This window comes from Drosophila sulfurigaster, chromosome X, assembly GCF_023558435.1.
Source record: "Drosophila sulfurigaster albostrigata strain 15112-1811.04 chromosome X, ASM2355843v2, whole genome shotgun sequence".
NCBI lineage: Eukaryota > Metazoa > Arthropoda > Insecta > Diptera > Drosophilidae > Drosophila > Drosophila sulfurigaster.
In genome coordinates this window covers 19,971,428-19,986,449 of record NC_084885.1, presented here as the reverse complement: position 1 = coordinate 19,986,449, position 15,022 = coordinate 19,971,428, and the positions used below count along the sequence as shown (strand labels likewise).

Here is a 15,022-nt window from a genome sequence, read left to right as displayed (position 1 = left end):
TTGTGTGTTCTTCATATTAGATGAGCACATTTACAAAAGGAAAACAAAAAAAAAAAAACGAAGAGGAAATTTCTGTGACCCTTTTTCGATTAATTATTGACTATTTGTTGTCGTCTTCCCATTTTGTTCTTTGTTTCAGAAATCACAATATCTATGCAAAATCTTATACATCTCTCTATATATGTTTAATGTATGTAAGTGTGTGTGTATATATCGCTTTTCTCATGAACCTCTTTAGATCGTTGTCCGCTATACATGTAAATATATATTCAGATATATTGTATATGTATACGTGTATATATACTTTACTATATATATATATATATATGTATATATATAAGTGTATTTACGCAAGTGGCATGTGTTAGTTTTATGTAATCAGTTTTTTTTTGTTATCCTTATATGTGCCAACAATTTATCTCAATTTTGTCGCCTGCAATGTTCTTCATTATTCTCAATTTCATACTCTCGTTTAATCATCATTATAATCATCATCATCATCATCATTATCATCCTCATCTCAATCGTTGGGATATGCGTGGTGTTGCAGGTGTTATGAATTGTTTTGTGGGTTTCGTTTTTTTGGATAATTATTTGGTCTGTTTTATTATGTAATGTATTTTGATTTTACAAAGAGGGGTTTGTGGTGTGTGGGGCTTCAAGCTGGGTTCATACATAGTACATATAGTTTGTTAAATAGCTAATTGAAATAACAACAAAATCCTGTTTTGCTGTTTCCTAATACAAATCAATTACATACATTTCTTTCCCTTTTCATTTCTCATTTTATTATGCTTTAATCTAATGCAAAAATTTGTCTAAGCAACCCTGTAATGTTTATAAAGACCAAAAATAAGTGTAGTAAGCTTTTAGCCACGTAATTAAACTCGTTACCATTTAGAATCATAGCAAATGAAGCAAATCTTCTATGTTTTTTTTTTTTCTTTCTTTTTTTCATGATATTAAGCAGAGCAAATAAACTCGACTGGGATTCTTTATAGTTTGTTATAGCTTCTATTACGAGTTGTATCATTCTTTTATTTTTAGTTTTTAATATTACTGATTTTCTTTTTTTTTTATTATTATTGTTATGTGTAATGCACACGCTAATTTGTACACTTAAAAAATATACATTGTTTTTTTTTTTAATATAAATATTTGTGTTTTTTCCCCTTTGATTTTGTAATTTGTTACAAGTTTTCAAAAATGTATAAGAAACTGTTTTGGGTTTTGTTGTTTTGTTTTGTTTTTTTTATTGAGGTTTATACCTTTTATTTATTGGAAAAGTTTTTAATCGTTCTTTATACTAATTAATAGAAAAAAAATGAAACAGAATTGTTTACAAAAATTTGCTGGTAATTATTGCTGATCAAGCATATATATATATATATTTTTTTGGTTTGGTTTTTTATTTATATATATTCCGCCTAATTGTAATTCGATAAACTTATAATTATAATTAAGACGTTTTCGCATAGCACAAATGATGAAGGAAATGAAATAAATTGATTTTAGGCTTTCTCAAATTCACAAAAATTTCAGTTTATTGCGAGTTACTTTTTATATAGGAATTGCAAAGCCCAAGTAAAAAAAAAACACAGTCCTAAACGAATGGCAGTTAAATCGTATTTTTCTCGACTGATTTTTGCACATCAAGTTTCAGACACAGTATAAAAATATACTAAAATGTCTGACATATTTATACTGCACATAAACTTTCAGACACAGTATAAAAATATACCAAAATGTCTGAGCAGAAAAATTCATTTGTTGTGTTGAGAAGATGAAAATATTGCCAAAAATCCAGACGCTTTGTAAATTTGAATTAACTAATTGTTTTACTTAAATAATTAGTGGACAAATGATGTATGACAAAATCATTGCAAATAGTTGGTATTAGTTATAGTTATACACACACACATGTGTGTGTGGTTTCTGTCGGTTTTTAAATATTACACAATTTAATTATGCTATGGACGTTTTACAAAAATGAATAACTTATACAATCTAATTAGTACGTACATACGAAAAAGCATCAATCGAACTCAATTCTTTAATTATTTCTTATTTCATTTGTATATTAGTTTTTAATTGTAATATTCAAGCATGTAAAGTTTCTGTTTGTTTTAGTTTTTGTTTTTGCTTTAGAATAATCGCTTTGTACAGACGCATTTAAGCTGAAGAAGATTATAAATTTGTGTGTGTCGATTACTTGGCTATTTAGTTTCTTGTTTTTATTTGTTTTTAATATGAACACATGTTGTCATGTTGTAAATTCACAAAAATTAAATAGTTTGCGGCGATAGTTGACCAACTTTATCAAACTTTACTCTACAAATTTATTTTACTGAATTGAATTTGCTTTACAATTACAATTATTATTTGTATTCATATTTTGTAATTACAATTCGTAGACTGTGGAATTTATTTAGAAATTTCTTAGTGGATTATCATCCAAGTTTATTGGTTTTTCTTAGGCAAAAAATACAGTTCACAATTCATAAGATATTTCTTTTGGTTGAGTGTGAAAGCTAAATAGACGAGCTCTGGCCACACTGGAACAGCAAATTGCAAATGCACATCTGTATATACGACGACTAAGAATACACTACAATAATAATTATAATAATAATAATAATAATAATTATTCTTAGATCTTTTCCAAATGTGTGCGGTAACAAATCGAAACACCTAAACAAAGAAAAAAAAACTCACACACACACACACACATACATTTAGTACGCAGAAGGCGTGTTCTCAATTTCAATTTCAATTTCAATTTCACTTTCCAATCTCGATTGTGAAACGCGCTCGAATAATTTTGTTTGTAACTTTGCAACGATATTTTGTCAACGCTCAAAATTCGATTTGCTTACAGCGAAAAAAATGTTTGGTTAATTTGTTACTTCAAAAAGGCTGCATTTTCTTTTTTATGTTTTATGTTTTTTGTTTACTAAATATTTATACACGTAAGCAAAAGAAGCTAAACTAAATGCATTAAATTCATGCGAGTTTTCTTACAATTTTTTTCTTTTTTTTGTATACTTTTCTTTTTGCAGACACTTAAAGCAGTTTTGTTTTCCTCACTCACACACTCACGCTCACAGACACAGACACAGACATACGGCATACACACACACACACAGAGATTTAGTTAATAAACTTCGCGCAGTTTTTCTTCAATTTTTTTTCTCGAATTCTTGCAAATCTTGCGCCCTCTACACATAGGTGGCAACAGCGGCTGTTGATCCAGCTCCTTCTCCAGCTGCTGCTCCTTGAGGTCCGCCAGCTGGTTGCTGCTGCTGCTGCTGTTGCGGTTGCTGCTGCTGTGGTTGCTGATGTGCTGCCGCGGTGTTGTTCAGAGGCTGTGGACTAACCGGTGGCTGCAGCTTGCCGGGCACATATTGCCCAATGAACGATCCATCCTCAGTGAACTGACCTGTATCAGAATGGAAACCAAATGTTAGTTCAATTCTCTAGCTAGAATTTTCAATTCAAATATGAGATGATAAGTATTTGTCAGTGTGCTTGTGTTAGCTATAACCAACACCAGTTCCATTTATGTGTGTGTTTTGTAGTTAGTTCAGTTAGCCACGATTTCGATTTCCATTTCGATTTCTTGTTATTCAAATTTTTCTTTTTAGTTATTGCATTTTCACCATTTGTTAGCAGTATTTTTTAATTTTCGCATCCGTTTATTTTATGATTATTTCGAGATTATGTTAGTTTTGTTGTTGAGGAGTTTTATTTTTGTTTTTTTGGGAGCGTTGGAAAACTACAAACTACAAAGGGTTGCTAATATACTACTAGATATTACAGATAGAGATAATGCAACACAATTTGCATGCTTCATGGATTATTACCTTAAGATAAGACACGTACTGGATTGGAGCAGTTTGCTAAAACAAAAAACAATCTTCGGCTAGCCGAAGTGATTAACTAATAGATAAATAAATATAATAGAAATTAGAATAGAACTCAAAATTTATTCTAATTCATATTATTCAGATAGTTCTTTCCTTATATGAAATGAAGAAAATACATTTAGTACTTTTAAAATACTCATGCTCAGAAAATATACTATAATATATACTAAGATATAAGATAGTTTTTGATTACAAATTTTTTTTTTTTTTTGTGAAATATTTACCTTTTAATTTTATTCAAGTTGTATTTTATCAAAGCTTCATTTGCAAAAAAAATCGTATATTTTATGCCAAATCTTAATTCTTTTTTATTAAAATAGTTTTTTTTTTCTATATTTGTAGTATTTTCTGTTCAATTTCTTAAAGGATTTTTTATTTCAAGCAGACAAAATTGAATAATTTTTAAATTGAACCCCAAGCTATAAATTCGAAAAATAAAAAAAAGTATCTAAAATTTACACTTTACATTTTATTGTTCACATTTTCTTTATTTTGTTTGTTGTTGGTTTTTCCTCTAATATAAGGTATATAAAAATGTATTATTTTCATATAGTTTTTTTTGTTGTTTAATATTAAATAGCTCTACTACTCACAAAAAAAAAATAAACATAATATGTATTCGCTGTGTTTTGTTTCTTTCTTTTTTTTTGTATTTCATGTTTTTAGAATAGTTTCTAGAATAGAAAACCGATTACAAATTACAGTTTACAACTTTCCTTTACGATTTCACTGTCCAAACGAGTTGTTTTGAAAATTCAAAATAATAAAAAACAATTCTAAAATAAAAGTAGAAGTAGTCAAATAAAAAACACATTTCATTTAAATACATAGTACACAAAAATTAAAATTATGAAACAAAACTAAATAGCATATGTTTTTTTTTTCTTCTTCTTTGTTTTGTTTTGTTTTGTTTTGTTGTTGACAAAGGAGGGAGCTAAAACGGAGAATTTACATTACGTTTTTTAAACAAAAAATTATTAAATTAAGACTTATAAAATATATATGTATGCATTACATATTACAAAGAGTGTGACGGGAGGGAAAGAAATTTATAAAGAGAAAGGGAGACAGAGAGCAGCTCGGTAATTTGTAGAGAGCAAAAACAAGCGTGCATGTGTGTAAGAGAGACGGATAGAGAGAGACAGACAGAGGGAGCGAGCGAGCAAAACAAAACACGCAGCTGCTTTACGATTAAGGAGATTCTTGGAGCGGAGCGGGGGGACGTGTGTGATGCGGGGTTGAGGGGGGAATTCTTCTTATTTTTTTTCGCGTTTTTGTTTTCATCCGCTTCTTTGCCAGCTTTTGATCCTCGTGTTGTTTTCGTATTTGTTTTCATTTCATTTCATATTTAAATAGCCTTTTTGCTGCATCGTTGTTGTTGTTGTTTATCTTGATCGATTCTTCTTCTTTCTCATTTTGCTTGGCAGTATTTTTTTTGTTGTTGTTTGTTTTGTAATTTTTGTTATTTTACTTATGTTTTTAGTTATTAAATGTAAAAAAAATGTTTCGCTTTCATATTGAAATTTAACTCGTCGCACTAAAAATTAACTTAAAGAAAAACTTTGATTTTCATTTAGAATTTTGGGCGCTGTAGTTGTTGTTGTTGTTGTTGTTCTGGTGTTGTAGTTGTTGTTGTTGTTCTGGTGTAGTTGTTGTTGTTGCTGTTTGGAGGGGCTCGGTTCGGTTTGTTTGTTGCTGCTTACAAATTAAATCAAAGTCCTTTGCGTCCATATTGGCCAATAAAGGAACCATCTTCGTTCATGCCTGCATTTTGTTTAATTCGGTTTATATTTCATTTATTTATTTATTTAGTATTTATTTATTATTTATTTGTTGTTCAAGTTGTGTCATGTGTTCATTTATAGAGTCGAGAAATAACGAATTAAAGAAAAGAAAAATAAAAAATAAACATAATGATACAAATAAGTAAATAAAATGTAGTGCAAAATAATTTGATTAAAAAAAAACACATTAAAAGTAACACACAAATTAATTATCGAACGCAAATGGAACAAATAAACAATTAACAATTGAACAGATCCAATTCGGAACAAAAACAAATACAATGAGAAGCAAACAATATTATTGTATTATGCCTATACTAGAAATAAGAATCATCCATTTTGGGGGCCTCCTTACAGTGTCACAAGTCTACAAATATGTTGATGAAATTTAGTGTGGATGCAAAAATGTATTGAAAGCTGACAAGGCAACATAAATTGCGATCTTAAGCAGAGAAGTTACTTTGCAAATTATTCCTAGTTGCTTAATTTACTTATTATTCTTCTTGAAATTAAAAAAAAATTTTAAATTTGGAATTGATTTTTATAATTTATAATATAACTTTTATACTTATTCAATGTTCTACTTTTGCTAAATTATTCTTTTATTATTTACTTCACAAGATTTGCTATCAATGTCAAATTTTGGAATTGATCTTTATACTTTATAATATAACTTTTATACTTATTTAATGTTCTACTCTTGCTAAATTATTCTTTTATTATTTACTTCATAAAATGAATGTCAAATTTAGAATTAATCTACACACTTTATAATATAACTTGCATGCTTCTACAATGTTCTCTACTTTCACGACATTTTGCTAAATATGACTATGCAGAATTATCAAACTGCTTTTAGAATCTGGTTTTATTTTGAAATAATAACTTGTTTCAACGAAAACATTACGCATTAATTGAACACTTCAATAGTAATATACATCTCTCTAATAATAATATTCTTAATTAGATTCTAAGAAATTACTTTAAATCTTTTTGAAAAAATTCCTGTATTCATTTATTATAATTACTCTTAATTTAACTCTGTATTGTTTTCCATTTGTGTTTGCTACTCAACATTTCATCAGATTGTACCACTGTGCGAATATGCGATGGATGATCCTCTCAGATCCTGCCTGCTGTTTAAGCATAAGGCTTGGCTTAAAAATGAGCGCGAAAAATGTAGAGAAAAAGAAACGACGTGCATAGCGATAACAAGGGAGGGAACTTAGGTGTAACGGTTAAGCGAAGCGAGACGCAAAAAGCCAGCCAAAAAAATAACGGTATATCTTTGTTTGGATAACATATTTGATATACATATGTATGTATGTAAATATAAATAGTTTTTGTTGAGAAGAGCAGCCGCCAGCAAAAAGTGTGCGAAAACAGAACATACAATGCAAACGGCAAATGGCAAAAAATGTAATATATAAAAAAGTATAAAACGAACGAGCCGAAACAAATTATTGGCTACCTGGGTCGAGAAATGTTTTGAAGGATGACGCCACCGCCACCGCCTTTAACTGATAATGTGTGGGTGTATGAATGGGTGTGTGTGTGTGGGTGTATTTGGTGTGTGTGCAACAACTGTAAGAAAAGAGGAGCCTAGGCTGCATGATGTTGCTGGCTTATAGAGTTGTCGTAGGGTGGCGGCGACTGTAACGGCAATTGAGGAGGCTGCGCGTGGAACTCCAATTGAGGAGGCTGTGGGTGGTACTGCAATTGAGGAGGAGGCTGCGCGTATGGCTGCAACTGAGGAGGCTGCGACTGTAACTGCGACTGTAACTGCGATTGCAACTGTGACTGTAACTGCGACTGTAACTGTGACTGTGATGGCATCGCTGGCTGCTTGATGCCCACTTTGCGGGCAGCGGTGGCTGCGTGGCCGGCAGCTGTGGCAACAGCTACAGTACCAACATCAACATCATCGTTATCGTTATCGTTATCATCATGATCGTTATCGTTATCGTTACACGTGATCAAAAACAAACAAAAAAAAATAAAGGTGTGACAAAAACAAATCAAAAACAATTCGATATACAAAACAGAAAAAGAGAGCTAGTTTGTGTGGCGGTTGATTCGAGTTTGGGATTGAGGGAGCTATGTAGGTAAACACTTGGGACACTGAATGGACATTGTACACACACACATATACAATCGATCGTATCATATATATCGTATATTGCTGATCATTTATCGATCAAACGAACTTACCTGTATCGCCATCACCGTATTCGGCCATCGAATCGGTGTCACTCTCCACGCCCGGCTTATTCGCTGAACTAACCGATTGGCGACCAGCGCTCTTATTATCTAAGCTGTAAAATCCAACAAAGTAAAATATGTGTGTTATCGATTACAGTTTATCGATCAGTATGAGTATCAGTATGAGAGCACTTACGGTTGCGAGTACTCATGGAAGCCGCCATCATCGGGATAATCACGCCTGCCATTGGCCAGCTCACGATCGTGCACATCGTATTTGCCACCACGATTGCGTCGTATGATGCACAGAATGATGAACAACAAAATGATGATGGCCAAAGCCAGCATCATGCCAATAAACCATCCAGCATTCGCCAGACTCTCGTTGCGCACCATTATCGGTCCATCGGCGTCGCTCGTATCGATAATTTTGACCGGACTATCGGTCTGATAGTGGCCATCGACCGAGGTCACACGCACCTCGTACACTGTATCGGGCTCCAAGGTGGACAGCTCCTGATAATCCTTGACCGTCTCCTCCTGCACCTCCAGCCATTTGGATTCACCCTGAACTCTGTAATACATACGTTTAATTATCGTCTATTATTTGCAATTCCACAGCAATTTGCTTACCTGTATTTGGTGAAGAAATGGGAGCCGGAACGTCCGTCAATGTTGGGCACCCAGTTGATGCGATAGTTGGGCGATCCGTCGGGCGAGGGAATCTGCTCCCAGTTGAATGTTGGCGGCGATGGTGGCGCAAAATCATCCTTCAGCGTGCTCTTCTCGATGTAATGCCTGTCGCAAAAGAGAGAGGGGAAAGTTATTAAATATGATGAATATTTATAACGAATACAAATAACAATAATTCGAATTTTGGGTTGTACTAACTAATGATTGTAGGGAATTATTGGTTGATAAAGAAACGAGGAAAATAGGTTAGAAGCTATTATTAGAGAACGTAGGAATATTTTCATTACAGTTATAGAATATGCCTTCCTTTTGTTAACATTTGAAAGCAAGTTCGACTTCATAACTTATAAATGTTTAAAACGTGATTATAAAAATTGAACAAAATGCAGATATTTTTGAGTCTTCTAAGTTGCTCGAATCTCAAGTTGTCTTAAATCGTATCATTTCTTTAATGAATCCGGGTTCAATTGTTTTGTAGCTATTCCTAACCCATTTCTAAAAGGATGAATGTAATAAATGGTTTATTTCCTGCTATCTCAAACGTTCTTCGACTATGAAGTTATCTTAACTATCTGCTTATCCAACTCAAACTTACTCGGTGCCTTCGCCCATTTTGGTGGTGGCCGTGATGGAAATGCGATACTTGGAGTTCGGCTTCAACGCAGCCATCTTCATGCTGGTGATGCGTGGATCGGTGATATGGGGATCGTATTCACGACGCTCGCCCACAAAGCTGCCCTTGACCACCTCGTAGTAGATCTTGTAACCGGTGAGTTTGCCATTAGGATGCAACGGTTTCTTCCACGTCACCCAGAACGCCGACGAGCCTAAAGGGTATGCCTCCAGGGATTGCACCGATGATGGCACGCCCTCGGGTGTATCGAAGTCAATGGTGGCACTTGGTGGTCCATTGAAGCGACCATTGTAGGCCAAGACGCGAGCATAGTTCTTTGAGTCGGGCTTGAATTGTGTGACCAGAGCATCGTTGTGTATGGCATGGATTTCACGCAAACCTTCCTCGCCCTCCTTGTCGGTCCACGTCTGAATCTTGTAGCCCTTGAAGTGACCGCGCACCGATTCGGGACTCACGGGATTCCAGGCGACATAGGCATTGGTAGCGCTAGTGACCTGCAGCATGCTGAAATTGGTGGGCGCCTCCAGGGGACGATCCTCGCCCGAATAGCCAATGACCTCCTCGGCAGCCACGTTCGATTCGCCGGCCTCATTGATGGCCAAAACTTTGATGTGATACTTGACGAATGTCTCCTGATTGGGTATCAGCAGATTGCTTTGACGCCAATCGTAGATGTCCTTGTTCTCCCAGGCAGCGGCGGGAATGTCACGCTTCCAGCTGACGCGATACTGGAAGTTCGGTGCATTGTGCTCAATCTCCGGCATCGGTGTCCACGTGATGAACAAGTTGTTCGGCTCGGTACCCTGGCCCACAACATTCTCGGGATTCTTATACGGGACATCCGGTTGGGTGGTGCACGCCTCACTGTGCTCCGATGGAGGTGATGGTCCGATTTTGTTGAACGCAATCACGCGGTAAGTGTAATTGGCCCATGGCGACATTTGGACGACAAAGGAGAAGTCGGTGCTGGGGACCTTCTCGTAGGCGGTGTCCCACGAGGCGGGCGTGAACGATGTGTTGAACTGAATCGTGTAGTGCAGAATGGGTGAACGATTGTCGCCCTGCGGTTGCCACGAGATCTCGGCCTTGTCCGCCTGGCAAGAGATGCCAACGAGACGCGGTGCATTCGGCACATCCTGGACAATCAAATTGGCCTTGGCCGTTGCCTCATCGTACAAGGTGCGTGCCACACACGTGTATTCACCCGAATCGAGTTCCATGGTCTTGGCAATTGTCAGCGAGTTGTCGTTGGTCTTCACAAAACGTGCCTCGGCCTCAAAGTCAATCGCTTGGCCATCCTTCTGCCAAATGATCTGCAGATCGAGCGTATCATCGTGCGCCTCATTGCAACGGAATGTCGCCGATTGTCCGGCAGCAACTTCATAGTTCTGCGGCTCCTGTGTGATGCGTGTGCGTTCCTTAACCACCAGAGATCCCTGCGCCGTGGCATTGCCAAACTTATTGACGGCCAGACACGTGTAGGTGCCGCTGTCCGCATAGGTGACCTCATCGATGCTCAGATCACCCGAGGGCAGCACATTGTAACGTCCACCGGTCAGCCAGTTCTCATTGTGACGCCACTTCACCTGGGGTTTGGGGGCGCCAAAGACGCGGCACGTCAGCGTGATGTTGCGTCCGTTCACGGTGATCGCTTCGGCTTGGGGTTTCACCTGGATCTCGGGCTGCAGAGCGAGCACATTGAGATAGACATCCTTGTAGACATAGCCCAGCGAATTGGTGGCGTTGCAGCCATAGTTGCCCGTATCCTTCTTCTCCAGATTGACAATGCGAATGTAATTGTTCGTCACCGTTCGGCGTGGATTGTCCGCAGCCTGTGCGATCGGTTTGCCGTTGAAGATCCATTGGATCGTTGGCTCCGGATGTCCGGCGGCCTCGCACTTGAACGTCACTTCCTCCTCTTCGGCGGCATTCTGTATCTCCGGCTCCAAGGTGAAGTACGGCACCGAATTGATCTTCAAGTCAATCGTATAGGATTGTGCGTTGCCCACACCGTTCGAGACATCGCAAGTGTATTTGCCCGCATCCTCGAATGAGACATGCCGTATGACCAACGATTTGCCATAATTGCCCTGCGTTATTCGATCATTCCACTCGATTCGTTTATTGTCCTTACTCCAGACGGTTTGCGGTAGCGGTGTCCCGCCAAAGATGCAATACAATTCGACCCGTTTGCCTCGCAGTCCGACCTCGTTCTTGCGCGTCACATACTGTTGCTTGGGTGGATAACGATTCTGGGCTGCACTCACGCCCATCTGCTTCACATCGAGCAGTATCTTGTTGCCGATCTTGTACTCGTTGCGGAACACCGAGGTCGCTGAGCACGAATACCAGAATTCACCGTTCGCATCCTCGCGCGTCACATTCGAGAACCAGAGCGTGCCCTCGGGATCGAGAGTCATGCGTGAGTTGTTGATCGAACGAATGCCAGCATCGTTGGCACTCTGCAGCAGCCAGTTAACTGTGGGCTTTGGCCAGCCATCGGGTGCCTCGCATTGCATGGAGAAGGGTTCACCCTCGACGGCGACAACGCCCCGAGCGCCCTCATCCTTAAAAGCGTTCAGCTCGGCCTTGCGCACAAACACCGAGTTCGAGGTGGCCACACCAAACTCGTTGCTGGCGAAACATTGATACTGTCCCAGATCCTCGTCCTTCGGCGAGGTGATCACCAAGGTTCCGCGTCCCGGTTGACGCAACATGCGATTGTCGTACGCCTGCCAGTCGAACTTTTTGCCATTCTTGATCCAACTATATCTGTAAGTGGAGAGAGAACGAGAAAGGAAAGGCATAAGTAATCGGTTGGAGAACTACAAAGATTTACACTAAATTAAAGCCTGAAGAATACGATATAAATCAATAGGTATAAAGATATATATTTAAAGCCTAAAGAGTACGATATAAATTAATACTAAATTAAGGTATAAAGATATATATTTAAAGCCTAAAGAGTACGATATAAATTAATACTAAATTAAGGTATAAAGATACATATTTAAAGCCTAAAGAGTACGATATAAATTAATACTAAATTAAGGTATATATGTATATATATATATATATATATATAAAGAATTCGATATAAATTTAGTATTAATTTATATCACATATATATTAAATAAGGTATAAAGATATCTATAGAAGTATATAAAGCGTAAGCATTTAATTCCATATATTTCATTCTATATCGTATTCTCAACTTAAAACTCAACTTATAAGTACCCAAGGAATCTTAGTAATCGGTAAGAATATTAGAAACTCTTAAATAGATTAATACTTAGACAAAGCATACAGTTATCTATTGAAAACCATATATGAAGCCTATTTTATTTTATTCTACATACCTATAAACGTTCTTAAGATTAATATAGAAAATATGTATGTATATCGCAGAGAAGTTAAGCAAAAATCTAATTAAAATTTCCTTTAAATTCAATTATCCTCAAGATTAACCTGCAAACATAATTTGTAAAAGACATCAAAACTTAAGAAATCAGTCGCATATTTGCCTATTTGTCATTTTACTTCCTATATATGATAGTTTATAAGTCTCTTTTTCATAGTCTCTGAGTTTAATAAGTTGAGTATAAGAAAACCTTAAGGAAACTTGTGTGATACTTATCAGCATTGAAATTGTTGCACTATATAGTATTATAAAAGGAAACTCGACAGCTTTTGATATTTTCAAATTGTTGAATAGACGGCAAATAAATTGTGAATTTGAATTCTTGTTGATTATTTTTGTTTGCTGAGTTTGTTGCTGAGTAGAGCAAACACAACAAAACAAAGTTTGCAACTTGGAACTGTGCCATTGAAGAGCTCTGAGCTCTGACTGCTGTCTCGTCAAAATTCGAAAATCAGTTGCGATGGCTCAATACAATTAGAGCTGAAAGTTCAACAAACTCGAATCGCAGTCAAAGTTCCTGGCTTTGGCCAAGCCCACAGACTTCCTCCTCCTCCTCCACCTCCACCTCCTTCTGCTTCTACTTCTGCTTTATCGTAGTCAACCCTTTCTATGTGTGTGCTTGACTTCAACTTACAACACTTAAAAACAATTCAAATGATTGACCTATTCCGTGACCCGTAGCTCTTGACTCGACCGACCACAGGCAAATATGTATGCGCTATCGCGGGGGTGAGAGGTGAGTGCTAAGAGCTAAGAGCTGAGCGCACCGATTCGATGTCTCGGGAACTGTTTAAAATACGACAAGAAAATAAAAGCAAACACAAAAAAAGAAGAAATATAACGAATTCATCGCTTAACAAGCTCAAGCAGCGAGCAGTTCACATAATTGACTCGGGCTTTTGAGTGATACAGATATACAGATATATATATAGATATATTGTACATAGAAAGATAGTGAGCGGGAGGATGATGACTTGAGAAATTGACAAAAAAAAAAAAAGTCAGATGTAAAACAAAAAAAAATTGCGATGAGTTGTTGCTCTCGTTTACTTCCTTTGCGCTTAATTGCAATTACTTGAAGCAAGCTGAGAAGAGAGGCAACGATTCAAGAATTATGCCACACACTTCAATGAACAATTTTCGCAATTGGAAATTAAACAAGTTGTCATAATTATAATATGCATCACACAAAAAAATGCGCTGCTTGTTGATTAAGTCAAATTAAGTGTGGAAATACACGAACTTGTTAGAGCCGCCGACTCTCGGCATTTGCTTAACGATTTCAATTGTGACGCCGACTGACCAGGAAACACAAATGACTAACTTTCTACTAACTAAAAACGTAATGAATTTTAATCTATCAAATTAGTTGCACATTTTGTATTTAGCATAATCAAAGCAAAGCGACAGCTATATTTTGTAATCAACTAGTGTTTCGATTCAAGTGAACTAGAGAATCAATTGCAGTAACTAATTTTAGTGGCTCAACAAATGCGAACTAGTTCCGATTGATTGTAATGCTATTTCATCTGAAATATTTCAGTTAAAGTTTGAATACAGAGTCTAGAAATGAATTTCTTATCTATGCTATCTCAAAGTTGATATTAATCGATGTCGTATTAAAACCACTAACTAATTAATTAAAATGAACTAGTTCCGATCGGAATACTTCCAAAACTTGGTCTCTCTTAAGAGTTCATATTTATTGAACTAGAAATATAGTATAATCAAAAGCAGCAACTAATTTATGAATTTAGCTATGTGAACTAGTTCCGATTGATTGAAGCAATTGAAGTGCAATAATTCATGCTAAATATTTCAATTAAAGTTTTAATACAGAGTCTTTAAATACTTCAGCGTATTACTTTTAATCGAACTTCTGGTTCTAGAACTAATTGCACTAACTATATAGTCAAAATTTACTATACCAAAGTGAACTAGTTCCGATTGATTTCACATAATGATTGATACCGTAAAAATATATGATTTATGGTCTCTTAACCTTTTATTTTTGTCTCTTCTTGAATTACTTTATATACTCTTTACTCTTTATGTACTTTATTTTGAAGATAATACAAAACGATTCCTTGTCGCAAAAGCTTTGAAAAAGTTCTGAATAAAAAATTGAATAAATATTTATTTAATTCTTTACATTTTATAGTTACAAGTAAAACAGTTACAGATTAAACCCAAAATATTGAATTTCTTTTATAATAGAAATGCTTTTTTTTGTTTTATGCCAGTGTTTAGGGAACTAGTTCTATTTGTAAATTAAAAACTAGCTCGGCAATTGATATAAACAAAGAAGAAGAACATTTGTCGACCTAACGAGCCATCATAATACCCTTGAGTTGAGCCAAAA

The 15,022-nt window shown here is 36.1% G+C and overlaps 1 protein-coding gene across 5 annotated transcripts in view; it reads right to left on the bottom strand.

Moving 5' to 3' along the window:
- Positions 1 to 2,508: 2,508 nt before the first annotated feature.
- LOC133848328 (neuroglian) overlaps positions 2,509 to 15,022 on the bottom strand; it is a 50,697-nt gene continuing 38,183 nt past the window's right edge. For 2 of the 5 annotated variants that reach the window (XR_009895249.1, XR_009895250.1), the window contains exons 4-9: positions 9,201 to 12,011; positions 8,546 to 8,710; positions 8,109 to 8,486; positions 7,922 to 8,025; positions 7,182 to 7,611; positions 5,137 to 5,690 (exon numbers count right to left, since the gene is read on the bottom strand). Coding sequence is in view for 2 of the 5 variants with exons in the window: in XM_062283833.1 (XP_062139817.1) it covers positions 3,219 to 3,439; positions 7,922 to 8,025; positions 8,109 to 8,486; positions 8,546 to 8,710; positions 9,201 to 12,011 (3,679 nt within the window). In the remaining 3 variants the exon portion in view is untranslated. Of the gene's footprint in view, positions 3,440 to 5,136; positions 5,691 to 7,181; positions 7,612 to 7,921; positions 8,026 to 8,108; positions 8,487 to 8,545; positions 8,711 to 9,200; positions 12,012 to 15,022 lie in introns of those variants that run through there. The other 3 variants (XR_009895251.1, XM_062283833.1, XM_062283836.1) reach the window with 3 other exon arrangements.